The sequence below is a fragment of the Gracilinanus agilis genome, chromosome 1, assembly GCF_016433145.1.
Source record: "Gracilinanus agilis isolate LMUSP501 chromosome 1, AgileGrace, whole genome shotgun sequence".
NCBI classification, from domain to species: Eukaryota; Metazoa; Chordata; class Mammalia; order Didelphimorphia; family Didelphidae; genus Gracilinanus; species Gracilinanus agilis.
The window spans coordinates 501,283,505-501,310,288 of NC_058130.1; the positions used below are offsets into that span (position 1 = coordinate 501,283,505).

General features: G+C 36.5%; 1 protein-coding gene across 2 annotated transcripts in view; it reads right to left on the reverse strand.

Annotated features, from left to right (window-relative positions):
- LOC123238765 (serine/threonine-protein kinase Sgk3) overlaps positions 1–26,784 on the reverse strand; it is a 75,484-nt gene that overhangs the window by 16,448 nt on the left and 32,252 nt on the right. The window contains exons 6-13 of one of the 2 annotated variants that reach the window (XM_044665972.1): positions 20,180–20,229; positions 12,745–12,802; positions 7,812–7,895; positions 7,588–7,719; positions 7,133–7,245; positions 7,007–7,043; positions 6,811–6,897; positions 998–1,093 (exon numbers count right to left, since the gene is read on the reverse strand). In XM_044665972.1, coding sequence (XP_044521907.1) covers positions 998–1,093; positions 6,811–6,897; positions 7,007–7,043; positions 7,133–7,245; positions 7,588–7,719; positions 7,812–7,895; positions 12,745–12,802; positions 20,180–20,229 — 657 coding nt within the window. The remainder of the gene's footprint in view (positions 1–997; positions 1,094–6,810; positions 6,898–7,006; positions 7,044–7,132; positions 7,246–7,587; positions 7,720–7,811; positions 7,896–12,744; positions 12,803–20,179; positions 20,230–26,784) is intronic. The other variant, XM_044665981.1, reaches the window with a different exon arrangement.

Here is a 26,784-nt window from a genome sequence, read left to right on the forward strand (position 1 = left end):
ACATCTTTTTGGTATTATTGCAAGTTGCCTATGGGGTATATCTGGGTGGGGGGAGTGCAAAACACCTTCACAATAAACTTCCAGGTATCATTTGTGAGGATAGGTTGACATTTAAAAAAATTTTTTTAAACCCTAATATCTTTTATATATATCCTTCTATATTAAATTTTTAATTTTGTTACAGGACTAGGCAATGGGGGTTAAGTGACTTGCCCAGGGTCACACAGCTAGGAAGTGTCTGAAGCCAGATTCGAACCTAGGACCTCCTGTCTGTAGGCCTGGCTCTCAATCCACTGAGCCATCCAGCTGCCCCCAGGTTGACCATTTTTTAAGGAAAATACTGGGGAAGTCTATAAAAGATAAAAACATCAGGCCTATTACCCTCTTTTAGCAATTTGGTAAAATCCTATTGAATCTTCAAAATCAGAGTCTATATTCAGGGAAAGAAGTAAAAAAAAAGATACTGAAGCTATTTACAAGAATGTCTGAAAAGAATCTTCCTTAAGTTATTGGATATCTCTTGGAATCTAAGTTCTTGTCTGATCTCACCCTTTCTGATATCCCACCAATTTCTTTCTTTAGACATGACATTTAAGAACATTTAGCAATTTCTTTCTAAGAAAAAGACTTCCACATTCCCAGTGAGTAGGCCTATCTAGGTTGGGTAGAAAAGATTATAACCCTTCTGTTACTTTGCTGGTACAATGTCCCAAGCATACCTGATAATCCTATGACATATACAATGAATATTTAGATTACTTATATTTTTATATTCAAGATTTTAATTGTAACAAGACCCCAGGTTTTAGAGAGGTTGGAAAACTATGGTGTTATTTGTCTTTACTTTGTCATTCAGTCTGGCTGCCCAAAAAACCCAAACCAATACTTGCCAAAAATACTGGCAGTTTACAACCAAAAAAACTCCCCCCAAAACGAAACAACCAAAAAAATAGCTATAATAATTTAAAATAAACACAGAAGAATAATGAATACATACCAACCCATACAGCATTTCATACAGAACAGCACCAAGGCACCACCAATCTACAGTATTGTCATAAGGCTGTTTTCTGATCACTTCTGGTGCAAGGTACTACATAGAAAATTCAATAGTAGAGGTTAATTACTGAAACAAATATTGTTAATGCAAAGTTAGTAAAAATGCTTTAGAAATTAAAATAGTATGGCTTGATTATTCTATCATTAAAAAAACACATAGGCTTTGCTACTCCATCATAACCAATCTACTTCTTTCAACGTTTAGAAATTTATACCATTATAGAAGACACAAATTTTTGCTGGAATTCATATGAGCTATTTTTCAATTTTTGGAAGCCTTGTGATTATCAGAGTGTGTATGTATTGTAGGAAGTATGGTGATAATGAGTGTTTAAAGGCTGCTAATATTTAACAGTGAGAAGGAATCTGGTGTGGAGATGAGGTTGAGAAGATTTGACACAACAATTTTAAGGAGTAATGCGAGAAAAGGGGAATTAAGTTGGATCTGGTACCTTTTTTCTTTCTCCATGGGAAATGTCCTTGAACTTCAAGAAGAAAGGTTATTGTCCTAAAGGTCTACCAGGACTTCAAAAATCAACCAGGACATGTGACTCACCAGTTGGAAAAGCCTTACATGACATCTTTAGGCTCATCATCTAATGAATTTCACATGAAGCTTAAGACTATCTGATAGTTTAAGTGAATGTAATAGGATCATAATCAATTATTAGATAACATACTCAGAAGACAGTAAGCCGTTAAGTAAAGTTGCTTATCTATGTTTAATTGTTACAATGTGTGTTTTTAAGAGTGAATATGTGTGCGTGTGTGCATGTGTAGGGAGGCACATATAAACAGGAAAACTGTGTAACACATGTTGAATTTATTACCTATTTTTAAAAAATTAATGGGAGCTGTATTTAACTGAGATCTGTGGTTACATATAATCCTTTTTTTCCTATTCTTTGTTCAAAGAAACATTCGTGATTGTAAAGTTCAGAACACCACAAAAATTACATTAAAAAAGTAAGCAATGAAAAAACATTTTTGGGGAAGGTTTTAGAGGATACTTTTTTCTTATTTTACTCAAATCTAGATGCTGAGAATTAATCTTCCTTGGTGAAAGAATGGTTTTAATTTAGCAACTAAACATCAATGATCTCTGATTTCAACATGAATACTCCCTTCTCTACTAAAGCAGACTGCATCCTATTCAAGCCTTAATTGTTGGTTTTATTGATTATCTCTGCTAAAAAGAATTCATCACCAAGTTTTTGATAAAGAGATTCCCTGAACGTATAAAGGCTACTCCTTCGGACAAATAGTATTGTGTCAAGTTTATACCTGGATCAATCTGAGCTTGGGTTCTGCTAGTATAGTTATTTTTACATAAGGCACTGGAAGACTTTAGCAGGCAACTATAATCCATCTTTTCTTTTCAAAAAGGTAAAATCAACCAAATCTTTGATACTTAAGTAGGAATGAACAGTAGTTACTTTACAAAAATAATACTTAGAGTTCAATTATTCATTACATTACCCATTACTTACATTTAAAATATCAAAAGAGTGAAACAAATTAGTTTCTTAGGAATCAGATAGTAGAATGGGGTTTTTTCAGTACAATGTTACATGTGTCTTTTTTTAAACCTCAAAATATTTCAACTAGTGCTATGTGATACTAAAAATAATATTTAATAATTTCTGATCACAAAATTAATGTAGGTTTCAAAGGGATAAAAAAGTTTTACCCTTCCAAAAATTGTTTTGAGAGAACAATATTGCTATTCTGGGAATCTACAGATAAGTTATTCTCTCATGGATAAATCTAGCAAGAATGGCTTATTATATTCTCAAGAATTAGGTGACAGATTAGAAGTTTAAATTTAACTCAGTTCAAACATGTATTAACTATCAATTATAGCTAAAATGGGAATAGTGTATAAAAAGTCTTTAAGTCAAGAAGACTAGGGTTCAAGCACTGGCAGTTTTCATTTTGAGATTGCTTTTGGGAGATGATTGGTAGTGAATCCTTTTGATTTTCTACTTGTTCTTTAGATCTAAAATATCTGGGTAGTTTTCCATTATAATTTCTTGAAATATGATGTCTAGGTTCTTTTTTTTTTTTAATCATGGCTTTCAGGTAATCCAAAATTTCTTAAATTATCTTTCTTCAATCTACCTTCTAGGTTAGTTGTTTTTCCTATGAGATACTGCACATTTTCTTTTTCTTTTTTTTAAGGCTTTGGAGTTTGGTTTGTTGTTTCTTTTTATCTTGTGGAGTCATTACTTTCTACTTTAAGTATTTAAATATGTGTTACAACAGTGATAAAGACTGTATTTTAGTCTATAGAGCTGTAGATTCTATTTTATTCACCACGTTTTCATCATTTTAGCTACAGTAATTCTGGAAGACATTACTGATTTGGGTTACAACTGTCTACAAAGAGTCATCATTAGCTTTTCTCTTTATTCTTCAAATTCAGTTGGTTGCCAAATCCTGTTGATTCTACCACTTCAGACTTGCCTAAAATACAGACACCCATAACCCCTTACCCAACCCTGTTATGAAGCTACTGGTGTTCTGCCTATGTTCTTCCTTCCCTTAATATTCACTTTACTTCTCAAACTCTTGGATTCTGGCTCTTAATTCTAATTATTTTACTGATACCTCTTTCTCAAGAGAAAGTAAGAATGAATGACTGAAAAAGTATTATATTAAGTTGACTATGTGCCAGGAACTACATTACTATAATATCTTCAATTGAGAAATGTTTGAATAAGTTGTGGTATATGAATATGATTAAACATTCCTGTGCTGTGCTCTGAGAAAACAGATGATTTCAAAGAGACATGGAAAGACACATATGATCTGATGCAGAGTGAAGTAAGAAAAACCAGAATAATAAATTATATTATAACATCAATGTTATAAAACAATAATTTTTAAAACTTAAAAACTGATGAAAAATGAAATGTGAAGGACCAGGTGATTAATTTATCTTGATGACAATACTGTAATGACAAACAAACTTTGAAAGATGCAAGAACTATGATAAATGAAATGAACATCCGTGATTCCAAAGGACCAAAGATGAGCCATGCTCTTTATCTCTTCAATCAGAAGTTAAGATCTGGGACAGAACAAGACATATATATGTTTTGTTTGTATATAGGAAATGAAAGAATCTGTTTTGCTTGACTGTGTATATTTGGTGCAAGGAATTTTTTTCTTTTCTCTTTTTTTCAGTGGGTTGGGAGGTGGAAGGGAAAATAATAGATTTGTTATTATACTATTAAATTTTACTTTGTTATAAGAGATTTCTTATGGAGTAGGGGTAATCTAAAAATGTTTGTAGAATTTTAAAACAAAACACATTGATTAAACTTAAAAAAATATAATAGCTTCCCTAATTCATCTTTGTAATTCTAGCCTCTCCTTTTTCCAATTTGTCTTCCATATGCTGAGTAATCTTCTTAACATACTATTATATTCACATTTCTCTACTCTAAGTGGCTCCCTTTACTAACAAAATAAACACAAGATCCTCTCCAACATACAATCTAGCTTTGCTTCTGTAGTCAATGTGATAGCTATAGAAAATGATGCAGGTCCTTGCCCTTTACAGTTCTGATGGCTGCTGCCATCTATGTTTGGAATATTTCCCCTCCTGATTGCAATCTGTTGATAATCTTTTCCTCAATGCCCAACTTCAGGCGGCCCTAAAACTGTTTCCTGCTTCTGTGACATTTCCCCTGCTTCTCCCTTTGCCCCTCAGGTAAAAATGATCTTTTCAGATTTCTCATGACATTTTTCTTGGCTTTTCTTCATCATATACACTGTTTTCCCCTCATACAATATTTATGTACATCGGTCAATAAGCACTTATACGGGCTCCGTAGTAGCTTCTGCTCTTTTTTTGCTCTGTTAGAATCCCTGGCCTTCTAAGCTCGATTCAACTGCTCTCTCCTCCATGGAGCCTTTCCTGATCCCCCTGCCATGGGGGTCCTGACTAAATTGTTAGACTTACCACGTGCGTGCTGTTGTTCAGCTGTTTCAGTCACGTCTGACTCTTTGTGACCCTGTTTGGGGCTTTCTTGGCAAAGATCCTGGAGTGGTCTGCCATTTCCTTCTCCTGATCATTTCATAGATGAGGAAACTGAGGCAAACAGGGTGAAATGACTTGCTGAGGGCCAACCAGCTGGGAAGTATCTGAGATCCCTGGCTGCCCTCCTTCATGCTGCACTGGGGTAGACACCCACGGTCTGCCCCGAGGGAGCGGAGCCTCCAGGCCTTCCTTGGCTCTCCCTGAGCTCAAGCCCTCAAAACCTCTCATCTTATCAGTGCAACAGCTTCCTAAGGGCTCTGTGCACAGCCTGTCTCTGCTCTGGTTGAGCCCTGCCAAGCTGAGGCCGCCCCGCTCTGGGGAGTCCTTCCCCAGAGACTTCCCCTGGAGTCAGGGCTCCGGCCCGCTGCAGACCACCCTATCTTGTTCTCCTCTGTGGAGTTCTAAAGCTTTCCCTGTCTTACTTGCTTTACCCAGCCCATCCTCGACAGTTCTGTGCTTCACTTTTGGTAGCCCCTGAAGGAAAGGGCTCCCCGTCCGCCTGAGGCCCATTTTCATCAGAACTGGGCTTGTGTGGTAGCTATGAAGCAGAGGCCTTCAGGTATCAGAGGTACAATGCCCTCACACCACTGTCTGACATGGGGGAAGGTAAGATTCAGGACAAAAAATGTTTACGTTTTAAGAATTTTATTTGCTGTATTTATAGTTGTGTACAGGGCAGCTACATGGCTTGGTGGACAGAGTGTTGGGCCTAGAGCCAGGAAGACCAAGTTCAAATCTGGCCTCAGACACTAGTTGTGTGACCTTGGGCAAGTCACTTATCCTGTTTGTTTCATTTTCATTTATAAAATGAGCTGGAGAAGGAAATGGCAAACCACTTCAGTATCTTTGCCCAGAAAACTCCAAATGGAGCAATGAGAGTCAGACATGACTGAAATGATTGAACGAGTTTATATTACTAGAGATTTCATACGCTATAAAAAGTTAATATTGTCTGAAACCAAAGGTCACAATTCTAGGGAATTACTAGAGAGAACAAATGTTTTACCGGTGTCGATTTTCTTTTGTGGACTGCATTTTATGGATTATTTCATGATTACTGTATTAGAAAATGTATACATGGCCAGAATTAATGTTTTGTTATAAAGAATTGTATATAGGAAAGTGTATTTTCAGCTTGTTGTACTTGTATCCCCAGGGCTTAAGGTTTTGCAAATGTCAATCATCTGAGCCTCCCCAACAGCCCTAGAATATACATTAAGAGCTTAATAAATGCTTTATTACTGATCTATTCATTCATCCAGGATCATCATTATGATGGAACTACTACAACACTAGAAGGGCTGGTTAACAGCAGTGACTGCTAATTGATGCAAAGGGAAGTGAACAGGAGGAGGATAGCCACACAGACAATGACTACGACAAGGTAAATGGAAAGCACAAAGGCACTATGAGTACAGAATACTATAGACTTTTTGGATGTGTTGTTGGTTAGTTTTGCTAAGCTACTTCTCTGTTTTATTCTTTGTTACTGGGAGGGGAATGGAATATAATAGGAAATATAGTTTATACTTTTAACAAAGGGAATCAATTAAAATCTAAAAGAAAAACGACTTCTAGTCAGATAAATAGTTTTTACTACATTTTATTTCTTTCACATGGGGTTTTTCATATGCAACTTGTGATTTCATATTAGTAGCATTTTATACACTAAGGATTAAAATATCACTACACATTTTTCTTACCTCTGGTGTCCCACAAAATGTTGTAGTTGTGTCAGATATAGCAATCCCTTCTTTACATAACCCAAAATCTGTTAAAACAACATGTCCCTGTCAAGTATAGAACATTAGTTATAATGATGCACATATAAAGAACACAAATACATTTTAACAGAATTTTGAAAATTTACTTATGAGAAGATAAAAAAAAAACCCTTACTATTGAGTCCAAAAGAATGTTTTCTGGTTTCAAGTCTCTGTACCAAAAGATAAAGGAGACCCTTAAGTTAACTAAGATATCAGATGTCAAATGATATTAATTATTAGCAACATTTATGAAATTTACCTATATACTATTTTTATAGAATGCAAGTAGCCCAAAGCACTGGCAATTTCTGCAGCATAAAATCTGGCTCTGTGTTCTGGAAAGGACCGTTCTCTTTGCAAGTGAAAGAATAGCTGTCAATTTAAAAAAAATCCATGTTAAGATCAAAGTGGAAAGTAATATACATTTTATAATTACAAGGGCTGCCTATTGGTATTATTTTTACAAGAAAGTTATCTTGGCCAAACTTGGCTCCAGAAAGAAGATACGAAAAAACGTTCCTCCCTCCCTTTGTAGATATGGTTGGTTGGCTTTGTTGAACTGTTTTTCTCTCTTTTTACAAACTTAATAATAATAATTGATAAAGATAACCTAGAAACAAGAATGTAGATAATACATAGAAAAACACACTTTTTATTTAGAGCATAGTGTTTAGGAATGCTACCAAAAGAGTAAAGAACAAATGCAAAACTTACCTCCCCTCCATTTACAAAATCCAGAACAAAATAAAGCTTTTCAGTTGTCTGGAATGAATAATGTAATCCAACCAAAAATGGATGCTTCACATTTTTCAAGAGCACATTACGTTCAGCCATAATATGTTTTTGCTGGAAAAAATGGAAAGCATCAACTTATAACATACACGAAGAAACCTATTTCAGTTAGTTGAAAATGACAACATCCTGGTCTTTTAATTTACCTCTTTCCTCTTCAGAACAATTTTTTTCTGCAACACTTTGACAGCATAAAATTTTCCATCTAGTTTCCTTTTTGCAAGAAGAACCTGTCACATTTCAAAATAAAAGAATAATTATAATATTTAATATTTTGTTAATAACAATTAATCTTACTGGTGGACATGAGGCATTAATATCTGCTTTGTCAATGTACCCTAAGGTTCCATGGTCTGGACCTTTTGTATTTGACAGGCAACTGAGATCTTCCATGTGTTGTTTCCACCATTAGAATGTGAGCTCCTAGTCAGTGGTCAGGGACTACATGACTTTTCTATTTGTAAATATAGCACAATCTTACCTTCACTTACTAAAAATAAATGACAAAGTTAACTAGAACTTAGAATACCTAAAATTTTTCTTTCCTTTAGCAAATTTAGCAAATTCTTTCCTTTAGCGAATTCCTAAAAGCACCTTTTAGAACTATACTGAAGCTTCTAAAAGCCTTATTGAGGATTTGTATTTGAGAGACATGGAGAGGGAGATGATGAACATGTAAAAGATATAAACATATCTTTTACAAGGTTTTTCTTTCAAGCTTGCGTTTGCGGCTTCAGCACCTCACCCAGGAGCAGCATTCTGCTGCAGGTAGTGGCACAGCATAGTATTTAACCACACTACACACCCTTGGCTGGAGGAGGGCAAAGAGAGGCAAACAGAAAGAAAGGAGGAGTAGAGGCAGCACTGGCCTGTGGGAGAATGCTGGCAACCGAGGAAGAGGATGGAACCCAAGCCCCAATTCTGCCCCGGTGCCTAGCTAAGTGACCTTTATTAGATGAACCACTTCTAATCTCTCTGGGTTTTAGTTTCCCCTTCTATAAACCCTAATTATTATTTTTCAGTTTTTTATTCACCTTTATGTGAGCTCCTTGAGAACAAATGTGTTTTTCAGTTTGCCCTTTGTCTCTTAGAGAATAAGGTTACAGAGCTAATTAGTGGTAAAGGGAACAGTGATCTTTCCTCTACCATCAATCCTGGAATACTTCAAAAGCTCATTTGTAAGGGCTCTGATCAGTGCAATGACCAAATATGACTCTAGAAGACTGATGGGGAAAGCATACTTCCCTCTTCTTGGCAGAATGGTGTTGGGCTAGAGGTATAAACTGAGATAAACATTTTCAGATGTGACCAATCTGTGAATTGTTTTTGCTCGATTATACCTTTATATAAATTATATCTTTATTATATCTAAATTATATCTTTATATAAATGAGGGCTTTTATTTTGGGGGAGAGAGAGTTCTCATGGTGGCAGTGCAGTGAGACATAGTAATAGTAATGGAAAAAAAAGGAAGAAGGATCATCAACGAAGATTTTTAAACTCCCCAAGAGGTCAGAAAGAAGTTTAGAAAGAGATACAAACAAACAGGATAGTAGGTGATACAATCTAGGAAAAAAAAAACAAATAAAAAAACCCCAACACATACATAATAAAAATTCAGTTTCACAGGCACACTTTTTCTGTTCTTTATACATGGTAAAGTTCATGTTTGTTAAATTGATAATAAAAAGAGAAAATATCTTAAAAGCTCATTTGCATGTTGGGTTTTTGGAACTTGGAACCAATTTCCCCATGAAAACAATGCTAGAAATAATGGTTATGTTCCAAAGCTATGCCATAAAAACATATAGTTCGTTATTACCTTTCATCTCATTCAATTTGGTCCAGTGTTCTAGCCCGCCAAGATATTTTTGAGTTCTGACTCTGTCTTCTAGGGCATCTAGTTTTGTGACATCTGAAAATTTAATCCTTTTCCAAGTCTTTGATCAAAATGTTAAAAAACAGTGCCAGCCTTAGATCCCTGAGGCACGCTAATGGAGACCTCCTTCCAAGTTAACATTAAACTCTTAATAACTATACTGGATCTGGCCATTCGACCACTTCTAAATTCATCTAACTTGTTAATGATTAGCCTAAACCTCTCCTTTTCTGTAAGAAAACATGAGTGACTTTATTAACTGCTTTGCTAAAATTTAGAAAAGAAAATAAGGAAATTAGGAAAAAAGGTTTAATAGAAGCATACCTGTCTGTTTAGTCATGTCCAACTCTTTGTGACCCCATTTGGGGTTTTTCTGGCAAAGATAATAGAGTGGTTTGTCATTTCCTTCTCTAGCTCATCTTCCAGATGAGAAAACTGAGGGCAACAGGGTTAAGTGACTTGCCCAAGGTCACAGAGTTGGGATAAGTCTTTCTGACTCTAGACCTAGCATTCTAACCACTGTGCAACCAAGATGTCCATAGCAAACTGAGTCTTGATGAAATCAAGTTAACTTTTTGTGATTACAACTTCCTTTACTTGATTTCTTTGGTAATACCTTTTAGAATGTGGCCAGGAATTTGGGTCAAACTTATTTATCTGGAGTTGTAGACTATGTTCTCTTTACTTTTTGTTTATGAAAATCAGAAGCCAGGGAAGGAGATAGTAAAAAAGGAAATAGGATCTAGGAAAAGGAACCAGGATAGTATTTGTGATGAAAGTCAAAAAAGAAGAAAGAATAAATTGCAATGTCAGATGTGTCAAGAAGAACAAGAATGAAAATAAAACTTCATTGGATGAGTAAATTCAATAGAACTAGAAGCAGAAAGTAGAATGCATCTAATTACAAAAGGAATTAATTGGTCAGTAAACTGAGGCATGTGTGTATATTCACTGGCCAAGTTGAGCAATGAAGCAAAATTTAGAATTAACACTTTGTTACTTATTCAATATCAGATTATGATGACTCAGATTTTTATTTTATGTTCTTTAACCAAATTCTTTTATTTTTGTGTTTGTTTTTCTTTATATAGTTTTCTTTTCATCCACATTTGGTAGTATTTTTTTCCTTCCGTTTCATTAGTTTCTAAGCACTTCTCAATTTAAGTTCCATCCAAATGCCAAAGGTAAATATGGTCAATTGTGTCTAATTGTATATGCATGTTGTCAGTAGTACAGTCTAGTATATAAATATCCTAAATGTCAGAGATCCAGGACCATTTTATCTTGTTTCAAACATATTTAAGTAGAATACTACATATATGTATGAAATTTTATTTTTATGTTGATACTAACAACTGGAATGAAAATTCAGGTTTTCTAATGTAAACTCATCTTTTTTAAAAATTTGATCTAAATTTAATTCAATTCAACTTCATTTTGTTTTATTTTCAGGTCCACATTCTCTTCTTTCCCTCTTTCCCTAACCCTACCCTGCATGGGAAAATAAGAAAAACAAAACTGTTTTTACAACCTCATAGATTTAAGGAAAACAAACCCTTCCATTGGTCATATTTGTCTCCTCCCCACAAAAAAGCCTCTGCACTGGGAATTCATCACCTCTCTGAGGTAGGGAGTAAACTTCATTATGAGTCCTCTGGAATTGTGACTAGTCTTTGTGTTGATCAGCATTCCCAAGTCTTTCAAAGCTATCTGTCCTTACAATATTGTAATTGTATAAATTGTTCCCTTGATAATGCTCCCTTCACTCAATATATCAGTTGATACATTTCCCTAAGTTTTTCTGAAACCATCCCCTTCATCATTTCCCTATGGCCCAAGAGTTTTCCAATATATTCATATATTATAGTTTGTTTGGTCTTTACCCAATTGACAGACACCAACTCAATTTCCAATTCCTTTGCCACTACAAAAAGAACTGCTATAATTATCTTTGTTCAGATGGATCCTTTTTGTCTTTCTTTGATCTCTTTAGGGGAACAGACCCAGTGGCAGAATTGCTAGATCAAAGCAGTATGTACAGTTTAATAGTCTGTTGGGCATATTTCCAAACTGCTCTTTAGAATAGTTGGACGAGTTTACAGTTCTACTGCCAATGCATTAATGTACCTGTTTTCCCACGGCCCCTTTAACATTTGTCATTTTCCCTTTCTGTCAACTTTGCCAATGATGAGTGTGAAGTGGTACTTCAGAGTTGTTTCATTTGCATTTTAAGAATTATTAGTGATTTAGAATTTTTTTTTTTTAATATGGCTTTTCAAAACTTGGGTTTTGTTCTCTGAAAACTGTCTACTAACATTCTTTGACTATTTATCCATTAGGGAATGGCTCTTATTTTTTTTTTTTAAACCCTTACCTTCCATCTTGGAGTCAATATTGTGTATTGGCTCCAAGGGAGAAGAGTGATAAGGGCTAGGCAATGGGCATTAGTTAAGTGACTAGCTCAGGTTCACACTAGAAAGTGTCTGAGGCCAGATTTGAACCTAGGACCTCCCGTCTCTAGGTCTACTCTTATTTGTATAAATTTGAGTCAGTTCTTCATATGTCTTTTAAATATTTTTTCCCCATATGACTTAAAAAAATGAGACTTTTATCAGAGAAACTTGCTGCAAGATTTCACCCCTGATTTTATTTCTCTTCTAATATCAGATGTATTGGTTTTGCCTAAGCATGAACTTTAAAAATTTTATGTAATCAAGATTGTACCTTTTACTTCCTGTCGCCCTGATTTTTTTCTTGCTCATGCTTTTTTATGTTCTCTTCCTAATCTGCAGATCTGACAGGTAATTTCTTCCATGTTCTCTAGTTTGTCTATGATGTCATCTTTTATGTTTAAATCATGTAGTCATTTGAAGCTTGTCTTAACCACTTTTCTTTTTTTCAAGGAGTACCTCTTCAGCAATGATTTCCCCTAATCAGCCTTGTTAGAAGTATTTTCTTTTACTTTCTTTCTAAGAACCTCTACTGTTCTATAGCACAGTGACACAGTGCCTTATGTCAGAGATATTGGCCTATATCTTATCTTTCCTATTAAACTGTATCTTGCAAGAAAAAAAAAAACAAACAACCTGTATCTTATAAAATTCCATGTCCCACAAAATTAAAAAAAAACAACACCAAGAAGTTACTCATTTAAATTTTTGTTAAATAAATGTACTGATTAAGAAAATAGAGACACTTACCTTACCAAAGCTGCCTTTTCCAATAACTTTAAGGAAATCAAAATCTGTTGGTTTGGCACTGAAACAAATAAAGACACAGGTAAACTAGATTATTAATATCATTAAGAATAATGCTAAGACTGTTCTAGTTTCTTTGTTTTGTGAGTAGCATACTAGCACTGAATATTACAGCTTAATGGTTTCAACTATTTATAAAACAGGTAAGAATGTCTCTCAATTGACAAAACCCAGAAAATTTTAGAATTGCTAAAATGCCCTGTCCCTTGGAAAAATGTGAAATTTCACTTTATTACGTGACATAAATGGGAAGAACAACCACAAAACAATAGAAATCAAATGTAAAGTTAAAAAGAAAAAGTCTGTTCCCAAATAAGAATATGGGGAGAGATGCCCCCATCTCCTGCTTTTTTTTGCAGAGATATGAGGGTACATGAGTACAGAACATTGCATGTAATGCCAAATTTTTTCAGTGCATTTATTTGTTGTCCAAAATTTTTCAGTGCATTTATTTGTTGTCTAAAATTTTTTTCTCTATCTTTAAAAAAATTGCCTTGTTATACAAGAGATGGCACTCTGGGCTGGGAGTGAGGGAGAGAGGAAAACAGAGAAACTGAGGCGATATAAAAACAAAACAAAAAGTAAACATGTATTTACATTTATTTTAAAATATATCATGAAGAATGAAAAGATACCAACCAGTCCTCTAATCAAGTATTTCTTATGTTAAAAATGATTGAGGGAGAACCCACAAAGATGTTATTGTGTGTTAAGACTAGTTGGGTTACCCTGCTCTTTTACTCTGAGGACTTCAAGGGGATTATCTCTGTGATGGTATTGAGAACAGGGATGGACAAGAACAGTATTCAGATAAAGGACTTTTCAGGGGTGTGGTATTAGATGGTTTGCTGGGGCTTAACGAAAGGCCTGGCCCCCTAAAAGTCCCCACTGAACCCAGCTCACTGTCAGGGAGACAATAATGGTGGACAGCTTCAGGTTTGACTTAACCGAAGCTTATGAGGGTTGTCTCCCCAAATTTCCCCCCTCACATCCTCAACCCTATTCAGGTATTTCCAAAGAAATCTGATCTGACTGCGGATCTTGCAAAAGGGGTGGTTTATTGTATCAGGTTCAAGGAAGGGTTAGGATAATGGGATCAGGAAACCCTATTCTAACACACAGGAAGTTTGGAGTCTCTTTGGTCCAGCCAAGCCGATGGCTGTGGCTTCAAACATTCTTCTTTCTTCCTCTATTCTGACAACTAACCTAATCTAATGATGGGTTGCAAGTGTCTCTCTTTAGTAGGCAAAGGGAGGGAAAAATGTCTTCAGGCTGTCTCAGCGAGCTTTCTGGGTTGAAACCCCTCTAGCTGCTATAGATGTTTAGTCAGCCTCTTTGTGGTTATTTTTTTTTTTAATTTTAAACCCTTAACTTCTGTGTATTGACTTATAGGTGGAAGAGTGGTAAGGGTAGGCAATGGAGGTCAAGTGACTTTCCCAGGGTCACACAGCTGGGAAGTGGCTGAGACCAGATTTGAACCTAGGACCTCCCGTCTCTAGGCCTGGTTCTCAATCCACTGAGCTACCCAGCTGCCCCCCTCTTTGTGGTTATTGAGGAGAAAACAGGAACACATTCAGGTCTTCAAGGCACAAGGGAAAGACTGGGAAAGCCTCAGGTATCCGAATATTAAATCCCGAGGTGATTATAAGTCCTCCATCTAGCACCGAGTCTAGAGACCAAGTCCCTCCTCCAGTTTTATTTCCCACAAGCTTCTGTTGCTCCTTCCTACTGTCACTCCTGCCCTTCAAGCTTCCTTGCAACATTCCAAAAATCTCCTCCTTGTGCCAAGCTTTGCCTACACTTACTATGTACTATAGTATGGCACTCTACCAGATAGTGGATACATGTATAAAGAATGAAATCTTTACAAGCAAGGAGCGTATGTTCTAATACAAAAGATAGCAGATACATCAGAAACACATATATAATAGATATAAAGTTAATACATAAAACTGTAATTATACAAAGTAGTTAAACACAAGGTAGTTAAGAGGGAGGACAGGAAAGGCATCACGTAGAAGATGGTGCTTGAGCTGATCTTAAAAAGAGAGAAGGGGGGCAGCTGGGTAGCTCAGTGGATTGAGAACCAGGCCTAGAGACGGGAGGTCCTAGGTTCAAATCTGGTCTCAGCCACTTCCCAGCTGTGTGACCCTGGGAAAGTCACTTGACCTCCATTGCCTACCCTTACCACTCTTCCACCTATAAGTCAATACACAGAAGTTAAGGGTTTAAAATTAAAAAAAAAAAATAACCACAAAGAGGCTGACTAAACATCTATAGCAGCTAGAGGGGTTTCAACCCAGAAAGCTCGCTGAGACAGCCTGAAGACATTTTTCCCTCCCTTTGCCTACTAAAGAGAGACACTTGCAACCCATCATTAGATTAGGTTAGTTGTCAGAATAGAGGAAGAAAGAAGAATGTTTGAAGCCACAGCCATCGGCTTGGCTGGACCAAAGAGACTCCAAACTTCCTGTGTGTTAGAATAGGGTTTCCTGATCCCATTATCCTAACCCTTCCTTGAACCTGATACAATAAACCACCCCTTTTGCAAGATCCGCAGTCAGATCAGATTTCTTTGGAAATACCTGAATAGGGTTGAGGATGTGAGGGGGGAAATTNAGAGAGAGAGAGAGAGAGAGAGAGAGAGAGAGAGAGAAGGATCCTATGAAGAGGAAGGAAGAAAACAATGTATTTAAGATGTGCAGAATGGCCAGCAGAAAGGCGCTTGCATAGAGCTGGTTCCTTCATGAGTGTGGGATGAGGAAGAAGGTCCTGTGAGGCTGGAAAGACAGGTTGTGACAGGGCTGCATAGGAAGCTAAACAGATGTTAACAGACTCTGCTACTAATAGCAATGCAATAATCAAGAACCATCCCATGGAACTTAGAAAAAAGAATGCTATCCACATCTAGACAAAGAACTATGGGAGGATAAATGCATAAGAGAAATATGTGATTTATCATTCGGTTATATGGGTATATGATTTGGGGTTGTGGTTTTTAAAAGTTTACTTTATAACAAATATGAATAACACGGAAATAGGTTTTGAGTAATAAGATATGTATAAACCAGTGGAATTGCTTGTCAGCTCTGGGATGGGGAAGGGAAGGGAAGAGAGGAGGGAGAGAACATGAATCACATAACCATGGAAAATATTCTAAAAGAAAAAATTAAATAATGTGAAAAAAATTTTAAATGGAAAAAATAGCTAAACAGAAGAGTTTTAATTTTATCCCAGAGAAAATGAGGAGTCACTGTAGTTGAATGAATAGGAGAATCTGCCAGCAATGTAGGAGGGTCTGGGTGACTAGTATCTGGTTAAGTGGAAAGAAGAGATCAGATTCCATTAATATTGTGAAGGTAGAAATGGCAATAATTGAGCAACTGAATGAATATATAGGATGAGGAAGAGAGAGGAGTCCGGAATAATGTCAAAACTATAAGCCCTCCTGGTCTGAAGTTATACTAGGAAGATGCTTACTTCAAGATAAAAAGGCAATCAATCAAGAATTTATTTAGTGCCTACTGTATACCAAGCCATGTTAAGTATGCAGGATCCGGAGGAAAAACACAGAAAAAAAAAAACAAAAACGACCAAACCCCAAAAAACACAATTCTCTTTCTCAAGGTACTCACAGTCTAAGGAGGGAGAATTCTACTATATTGTGGAGAATTATGTGCAAATAAGATATTTACAAGACAAACTGAAGACAGAAAGGAGGCACTAAGATTAAAGAAGACTGAGAAACACTTCTTACAAAAGATGGGACTTTAGCTGAGGCCTGAAGGAAGCCAAGAAAGCTAGGAGATGGCGATTAGGAGGGAGAAAATTCTAGCCAGTAAAAAGAGTCAAAAGATATAATATCTTGTTCGAGAAACAAGAAGATGTCCAGTATCACTGGACGATGGAATATGTGGTAGGAGAGTAAGACATAAGAAGACTAGAAAGTGAGGAAGAGACCAGGTTATGAAGCACTTTAAAAGGCAAATAGAGAATTTTATAATTGGCTGTGAAGATAATGGGGAACTATTGGAGTTTACTGAATGGGTAGGGTGTGTGTGTGTGTGTGTGTGTGTGTGTGTGTGTGTGTGTGTGTGTGACTGACATAGTGCTTATGGATCAATTTGACAACTAAGTGAAGACAGATAAAATTTAACTACGTTCCCCAAGAAAGATATGAGGAATACATCTTTAAACTGATTATTTATTTAAAAAAAAACAAATAATACTTTAAAATTTTTTTGGCTCATAATCCTTTGGGAGGATGCAGAATTATGATTTCATCTGTGTAGGAAATTCATAGAATGGAAATTCCCACCATTTATGCATCAGTAATTCTTCAAACATCTAATTATGAATATGCAGACAAAAATGACCATTTAAAATAATATTTTTCCTTTAAATTTCTCTCTTCCCTCTTACCCCAGCATGATATAGCATTACTGGGTAAAGTAATATAGATAGTTATGAATAAAATAATAAAGATTTGAGAAGCCCTTAACTGTAATGCTGGAGTTCACTTAACTCATCAAGCATCTTTTCATACATTGCTGATAAAGCTGTACATTCTACCCATCAAGACTGCCATGCTCTTTGACCCTCCTGCTACCAGGCATATAAAACCTTCATGGTGGTACATTTTGTGGTAGCAACATATCAGAAACCATGTAGATGCCAAATGATAGTGTTATATAACAGAACAGGCTATAAATGTATTGTACTATTTTTTAAAAGGGAGTAAGAGATGAAGAAATTACGGCTATATATAATCACATTAAAAATACTCTAAATTGCTCTTGATTAGAGAAATGAAGATTAAAACCCCGAGGTACCTCACACCAATCAGATTGGCTAATATGACAGAAAAAAAAAAATGTTGGAGAAGATGTGACAAAATTGGGACATTAATGCATTGCTGGTGGAGTTGTAAACTGATCCAACCATTCTGGAGGGCAATTTGGAACTATGCCCAAAGAGCTCTAAAACTATGCATAACTATTGACTCAGCAATAAGAATTAAAATTTAGTTATTAGCTATATATTAAAATTATGTGGCCGCCAGGAATCAACAATTCAAGTTGATTCCGTAATTAAATCAGACCCAAGTCAGCATCGGGTTGAAGAGTTTATTACAATCAGGAAGGTAAGTAGGGATAAAGAGAAGAGGGAGGTTAGAGGTCTAAATAAATGAAGCTGTAAGCCGCAAGGCCCAACAGCCGGATAGGCAGAGTTTAGAATTGGCCCAGCTAGGCCAAGGAAGCCAGCCTAACTTACCCACGTGACAATACAGAGCATAAGCTGTCTGTGGTCTCAGGAGATGCTTCTTCCTCTAGTTCCAGAGGACAACTGCCCTCACAGGAAGTTCACTCACTTACTTAAAGAGAATGTGTCTTTCATCACTTCCTGTGGTCCACCTCTAATTCAAATGGACAAATGGCAGTTTCTACATTGATTTGGACTGCCCAAAGGGCAGTCCCTTATTCTTGATTTGTTACTTATTGTCACGTGTGGGTAACTCGTCTCCCCTCCCCACTAAGGGAGGTGGGAGTGACATCATTAGCACGCCTGGGTTGAGTAGATTTTTGACTATTAATGGGATAGAGCTAATTTCTATTTACACAATCCTAAGAAGATTAAAAAAGAGGGGAAAGGACCTGTTTGTGTAAAAATACCTATAGCAGCTCTTTTTGTGGTGGAAAAGAACTGGAAACTTGAGGGGATGTCCATCAATTGGGGAATGGCTGAACAAGTTGTGGTACAGGAATGTAATGGAATACTACTGTGCTATAAGAAATGAAGGGAAGGATAATTTAAGAAAGACCTAGAAAGACTTCCAGGAACAGAAGCAAAGTGAGGCGAACAGAACCAGGAGATCACTGACACAACCACAGCAATATTATGTGTGATGAACATATATGAATAACTTCATTATACCCAGCAACGGTGATCCAAGAAAATCCTCAAGGGTTCATGATGAAAAATGCCATCTGCTTCCAGAGAAAGAACTGAAGGAATTTGAATGCAAACCAAGACCTAGTATATTTCATTTTATTTCTTTTCTTTCATTTCTATGAATTTTCTTTCACAAAAAGGACTAATATGGAAAGATGATTTACATTATTAACCATGAAAATCTATATCAGATAGTTTGCAGTCTTGGGGGGCAGGGTGACAATTTGGCTCAAACTTAAAGAAAATAAAAGTTAAAAATTGTTTTTTCATTTAATTGGATTAAAAAATAAAATATTAGTAGATTAAAAGAGGAAATTAAAAAAGAATGAAAATTAAGAGAAAGGGAGACATGAACTGAGGAAGACTGAAGTAAGCAGAACCATAAAAACATACACAATAGCTATAATACAATGTAAATGGAAAAAACAATAGAACCAAACTAAACACTGTATGATTATAACGGCCAAACTTTTTGGCTCCAAGTGAGAATTGAGAATATCCATTTTTCCCTTTTGTTACTGAAATGGGGGACCATGGGCATGGATACCAGATACATTGTCAAACATGACTGATCTGCTAGTTGGTTTTGCTGGTCTGCTTTTCTACCCCCATTTCTTTAAAAATTTTAGGGAGGGTAGAGGTACATAATCGGAAATGTGTTGCTAAGATAGCTAGGTGGTACCATAGTCCATAGGGCCCTGGGCCTGGAGTCAGGAAGATCTGAGTACAAATATAGCCTCAGATACTAGCTTTGTGACCCTGGGCAAATCATTTAATCTCTGCTTACCTCAGTTTTCTCAACTGTAAAAGGGGATAACAACAGCACCTCTCTCCTAAGGTGGTTGTGAGGATCAAATAAGACATTTGTAAGTTGCTTAGTATGTTGCCTGGAACAAAGTAGGTCCTATAGAACTGCTTATTCCTTTCCCCCGATATAACCAAAATAATTTAATAAATTCTGTTTAAAAAAATTAAAATCTCTTATTATTTTTTAAACAAATACTTCCAAAGTAACCAACCAATTATCCCAGCATGAACCTATTAGTTTCATGGTAAGAGAGGAGCATTGTTTCCTAGGGAAAAAGCACTTTTTATTCAGCCTAAAAGTGTAATTATAGTCTAAGCTATTTTATCCCATTCCAAATAGAGAAACAAGAATGTTGCCAATCACATTCTGTTTAATTCCAATTTGTTAAGACTATAAAATTACTACAGGGATTAAAACTTGGCATAACATTAAATAATTCATGGAGTACAAAAACAATGTATGCTTAAGTATTCACTATACTCACTCAAGTATTATTTCTGAGATTTCCAGTTCAACTAGTGGTTATAAAATATGTATAATACTGTATAATTTAAAAATTAAGATGTTCCCCACACACAATTAACAATAAAAGGATAGTATGAAATAAATTAAACCTACTGAGGATTTCCAGATGGTCCCAGGTTGATGTTCTGTGAGGTAGAGTGTAGCTGTTTGGGGGAGGGAACAATAATATTTTAAATTAGTAAGCTTCAAATCAATAACTATTCACTGAGAGAATACATTTTAAATGCTTTCCTGGGTATAAATCTGGCATTACTAAGACTCAGCCTGTCAGAAATCTTTTATTGCTGACTCAATAGTTCAGTTTCTGGTAAATAACTTTCTCTCCAAGAGGCAGGTAGATACGAGTTAATATAGTAAAAAAAGTTTCTGGTAATAACTTAGAACATTCTTTTAGGTCAAACATTTTTGAAAAGATTCACCAACATTGTACAGATTTGTTTATGAAATTGACAATTCTGGTCCACTAAATATGTAGGAAACTAACACGCAGTCAAAATGAGGCTTTGGGGAAATGACTCTTAAAGAAGCCAAAGAAGGTCAATCTTGCTTCAAATATACTGAATTTACAAATTCTTTATATATCAAATAGATAAAAACAGTAATTCAGTTTGTATTCTGAGCTTTTTCAAAGGCACAAGGAAATAAAAAATTAAAACCTACGGAAATAGAGTAAACTTCAAAAACTCCCATCTTTGTCATTAATTGTTAGCTCCTAGAAATATTTGGCCAAACAATTACTTAGAGGGTATTTATGTAATGTCTATTATGCTCAAGTTCTAATGAAAATGACGGGATTTTAATTTTTAAAGTAAAAGGAGACAAGTACCCTTTTTATTCACTGTTAAATGAGCTCCCTTTTAAGAAAGAACAGGTTTTGCACAGAAGAAAAACAGTGATTGACCTCGTGGTTTGATGGGGATATGTTTGGGGTTTGGGCTTTAAAAGATCACTCTATTACAAATATGAATTATATGGAAATGGATTTTGGACAATAATATATGTATAACCCAGTGGAATTGCTTGTCAGCTCTGGAAGAGGGGAGGGAAAAATCATGAATCATGTAACCAATGGGCAAATACACAAAATAAATAAATAAAATTTAAAGGGAGAAGCTGGGTAGCTCAGTGGATTGAGAGCCAGGCCTAGAGATGGGAGGTCCTGGGTTCAAATCTGACCTCAGACACTTCCCAGCTGTGTGACCCTGGGCAAGTCACTTGATCCTCATTGCCTACCCTTACCACTCTTCTGCCTTGGAGCCAATACACAGTATTGACTCTAAGACGGAAGATAAGGGTTTAAAAAAAAAAATTTTTTTTTAAAGAAAGAACTGGTTTTAACAGCGTTCAATTTCCAATCCAATAAATATTTTTAAATTCCAAATCCCCAGAATTTGTTTTGGCCTAAAACACAATTTTGTGATATATCACAAATTTTTTGTGATGCTACAAAATTCAGGTAAAAAAATAATTGGACAAATGTATTCATCTCCATTTTGACGTATCCCACAATGTGTTATTATACACATAATGGGTTACAATAAATATTTGTTGACTGTGATTAACACTATAGTATTATAGTTCTAAAGAATACCTGAAGAAACAGCATAATCTTTTTATGCTTTAAACATTCAAGTCCCACAGAGTCTGAGATGGGGTAGAACACACAATAGACTTTTGGAAATTTGGGTTTAAGTCTCAGCTCTCACAGACCTTGGGCAAATCACTTTATTGCTGAAGTTCACTTTGCTGATCCATAAAATGGAAATCAGAAACCCTGTACAATATATGAAGGATGTATTTTGGAAACCCAGAAGTGCTACAGAAATGGAGCTACAAGCCTCAATTGAGTACATTTCCTATTTTAATATGGCGGTGTTTTTAATGACAAAGTGGAGACTTAATAAATCAACTGTTCCTTCATCTAACTTTTCTCCACTGAATTATATAGGAGAAATAAGCAGACCTAGACTATGAAGTGATTAATCAAGAAACATAAATTGTCTATTATTTGGCAGTCGTTTGTGCTAGGCACTGAATATACAAATAAAATGAATTAAACATTCAATTAAATTTTCAGTGTCTACACATAAGAAACTTATATTCTAACAAGAGAGTCCAGTACCACATGGAAGTATATGCAGAATAAAAAGAGATAAATATGAAGTAGTTAAATACAAAGTATCTTGGGAAAGCAGGGTTCTAGCAGTTGGGGCAGTGGGAATCAGAGAAAGACTTCTCTGTAGGTGTTATAATACACCAGCTTTGTCTTGATGGAAGAGTCTGTTCAGTATATTAAACACCTACTATGTGCTAGGCACTGGGCTAAGGATCCAGGAAAAAAATAGTCTGTGTTCTCAAGGACTTTTACATGCTCTTATAATGACAAAGGCAACATAGTCTTATAATTTAGGATTAAATGTAATTTATTATTACTGCTGTTTGAGAATTTTGTTCTACAGGAAGACATCTCTGTAATTGTAAAGAATTACAAGGGAAATCAATTAGAAAATAAAATCAGATCCATCATCTTTTGTCTCTACTCCTGGTGACCTAGAAAGAACACTGGAGTTGGAAATTAGAAAATTTCAGTTTGCCCATGTCACCGCACCATTAACAATATCACTTGACCTTGGGCAAGTCACAATTTCTCTGAGTCTTAGTTTCTTCACCTGTACAACAGGGATAATACTTATACTACCCACCACGAGGCACATTGTGAGGCCCTAACAAGTACCTTTGGAACCATAAGGAGCTATATAAAGTAAGCTATTATAACTTTTCAGGAATGCATCTCATTAGTAAAGTTAGGTCAAGTTGTAACTTATTAAATGAATGAGTGACATGAAATTGTGTCACTTAACCTCTCTGGTTAAAGTTTTCTCATCTGCTTTAAAAAAAAAAAAAGGAAGATTTGGCTAGATCACTGATAAAGTTTCTTCCAGTTGTAGTTAGTTTAGTAGCCTAATATCATGACATTAAAGTGTTCCTGGAAGAATAGGTAGAGCTTGTAATTATAACCACCACACTTAGCTTCAGGAAGAGCTGAGCTGTGGGGAACTATGCATGCGAATTATTTTCTTTACACATATGTGTATGAATATATGTATACACATATGTAGAATCAGAAATGTCAGATTTGGTCTATGTGTTTGGTAGTTCCCTTTTGCAATCCTTATTACAAAAAATGGTTTTTTGGGTAAGGTAATATGGATGGAAATAAATGTGTAAAAACATCTATAAAATTACAGAAAAAATAGCATAGCTCTTCATTTAATGAGGTAATTCTTACTTGGAATATTTGACAACTTTGAAATTAGTATAGAATAAAAGAATTTAGGAAAAAAATGATGATTTTACAATCAACAGGCTTCTTTGTCAAAGACAGGCAACTTGCTCATGGTTCCAGAGTTAGTGGCAGAGTTGAGCCTCTAGGATTCTAAAGACTATTCTACCTCAACTAGGACCATCCAGATGCTCTATCACTGCCTGCCATCTCTATGTGCTATGATCACCACTGGCCCTGTTCCTTATCCTGGGGAAGGGATTTTTGGGGGGGCATGGTGGGAGAAGCTAGACCTGTGATGGCGTGAACTCTTCTTGGTAAAGACATTTCCTCAGTACACTTGTAAAAGGGATCTGGATAGTCTCTGAAAGCTGTCCTGGGCACTAAGAAATCAAAGGATTTGCAGAGGGTTATACAGCCAGGGTGTATGATGGGTGGAATTGGAGTCCACTTCTTTCAAAGTTTAGGTTTGATAGTCAATCCACTATGTTACAATGACTCTCATACAGGAGTTTTATAAAAATTAAATAAATAAGTCATTCCAACAACAATAGTACTACCTTAAAAAATTAGGAAAGTGCATATTTAGGGTAGTACTTGTTACTATTTCTTGAAACTTTTAGAAGTAAATTTTCAAAGAAGCTTCTATCTATAGCTAAGTTACTAAAAGCTTATTCCTACTAAATAAAATAATTGATGTTCACCTAGAGAATTAGTATTATCAGAGTGGTAGGCACCTCTGTGACATTTTAGCACAATTTATTAAATAGCAAATCTATAAGACTGAAAATAAGTGTTACTTTCAAACCAGAGCTCCTTAGCTATGTCCCTCATTTGTACCTTACTTGGCAAGGCCAGGGAGGAAGTAATGAAGGGTTTTTTATTGAAGAGGCTTTCCTGGCAGCAGGGCTGTGGTTGTTATTAAAAAGAACAGTTCAAAATTCAGCATGGGTTGGAGACTGAGATGAGCCATAGTTATCAACCAAAATTAAAAAAAATTTCCCACAGGGCAAGTAGGTAGCTCAAAGCATGGAGCCCAGGTGGTACTGAGTTCAAATATGGCCTCAGTCATTTCCTGGCTGGGTGAACCTGAGCAAGTCACTTAACCCCAACTGCCTAGCCCTTACTGCTCTTCTGCCTTGGAACCAATATTTAGTATTGATTCTAAGATAGAAGGTAAGTGTTTAAAAAGTTTCCCCAGGAATAAACCATAAGATAGGAAATTTGCTCATGGACTATGATTTGACTATTTAATTTTAAGTTACTATTCCTTTAAAGCTGACATTAATTTAAATTTTTGTCACAATTATCTTCCCATTAATGTAATTCAACAAAGTAAATGTCTAACAGGTGTAGGGCACTGCACTAGACCCTGGGGATACAAAACCAAAACAAAACCAAAACAGCCTTCATGAAACTAATCCTACTGGATTGGGGGCAGGGGAATAGATGGAGTGAAATAACATGTACATATATACAATATATATGCTATAATAAACACATAAAATATATGTGTAAATAATATATGGGTGCACAATATGTTGTTTAGTCAGTTCAGTCATAACCAACTCTTCACGACCCCATTTGGAGTTTTCTTGACAAAGATACTGAGGGGTTTGCCGTTTGCTTTCCTGGCTCATTTTACAGATGAGGAAACTGAGGCAAACAGGGTTACATGACGATCTCACAAGGAAGTGTGAGACCGAATTTGAATTCAGGACTTCTTGACTCCTGTCCTGGGTACTCTTATCTGCTGCACCTCCTAGATGCCCCCAATACATAATATACACACTTAACAATAACATATATGCAAATACCAGGTAATTTGAGTGGTGAGAATCAAGAAAGGATTGAAGGAGGAAGAGTCACTTAGAATAAAAAAGAACTAAGGGCAGGAGGCCCATTTAGGCAGAAGGAATTCTAAGTCAGTGCATGAAGGCAGAAGGGGGGGGGGGTACCTGGGGAATATTCCATTTAGGCATGAATGAAAGGGAACAAAGAGCCTGCAACAGCCACCCCCAGGAGGGCTCTAAGGCTGGACGGAGAATTCTGCAGTTTCACCTCTATGCAGATGATGGGGAAACCCTGAGCACTCCCAGGAAGGAAGTACAGAGCCAAAGCAGGGATGCAAGAAGATATTATTCTGGCAGCTGCAGAGAGGAGAGGTTAAAATGGGGAAGTAAAGGAAAAAGGGAATGCTAACTGGGAAGAGATTTCCCGAGTCCAGAGAAGAGCAGTAAGGGCCAGGAGGAAAGGGCGCTCGCCAGGCACGGCGAATGCCAGGAAAGAGGTTATAAACGTAGTATAAATAAGACCTGGCAGGTGATCAACGGCCACGTGCCTGAAGGACTCTGTGGGGACTAAACAGAACTCTGGAGCAACAGGTGTGTGTGGGAGTTAGTCAGGTTGTTTTAAAAATGTGCTGCCGTCAGGAGGCAAGGCTAGGACTGCGGCTCAGGAGAGAGAGATTAGGGCTGTATAAATGAGGATTATCCACCGGGGCTAATCTCCAAATCACAGAGTACCCTGAAGAGAAGAGAGCCCATCACAGACCTCGGAGGAATACTCCAGCCAAAGGAGCAGGAAGTATACGGGGTACGAAGAGCCTGGATCATGGCAAAGCCAAGAGAGAGTGACGCCAGAGAAGCCTGGAGACCAGAGGGCCCACGAGGAAGGCCGCTGCCAGTGGTGTCGGGCATCTGGGAAGCTGAGAGAGGGTGGCTGGACTTAGCAGTTCAGAGAACCCTGTTAATAGTTGGAGAGTGGTTTCAATAGAGCAGAAGGGCTTTGAAGACATACTGCAAGTGACTGAATAAGAAGGAAATGTTAAATCCAAGTACAGATCCCTCATTCTAGCAGACTGGGTAAAAGAGAAGAGAGACAGAGGCTTAATTAATCCAGTCATGTAACAGGCATTTACCAAGCACCTGTGATACACCAGGAACTAGGCTGAGTGAGAGATAGCCAAAAGACCTCAAAAGTGATCAGAGATCAAAAGTGATGAGAACTGAGAAAAAGCCATTAGATATATCAATGAAGGGATCCAGGTCATGTCTAGTAACAGGCTTGTTTGCTTGAAAGAACTATGGATCACAGCATGTTTGTAGCAGGCAACAGGGAAGGAGCCAGAAAATAAAGAGATAACAAAGACAGGGGCTGGGGACAAAGTAGAATGTGCAGTGGGGCAAGATAACTGAGGAAATGGAATCAAGGACACAGTATAGTGGATGGCTTTGGCAAGAAATAGAATCTCATTAGATACTAAAACAAAGGAAGAGAGGATCTGTGGAGATGATGAGTTTCTAAGGCACAGGGGAAATGAGGGTGCTCATGGCAGATGATCTTGATTTTTACAATTAAGTAAGAACTACTGACATATGCTGGGTGTATTTCAGGGGCCAAGACAGCTGTCTAA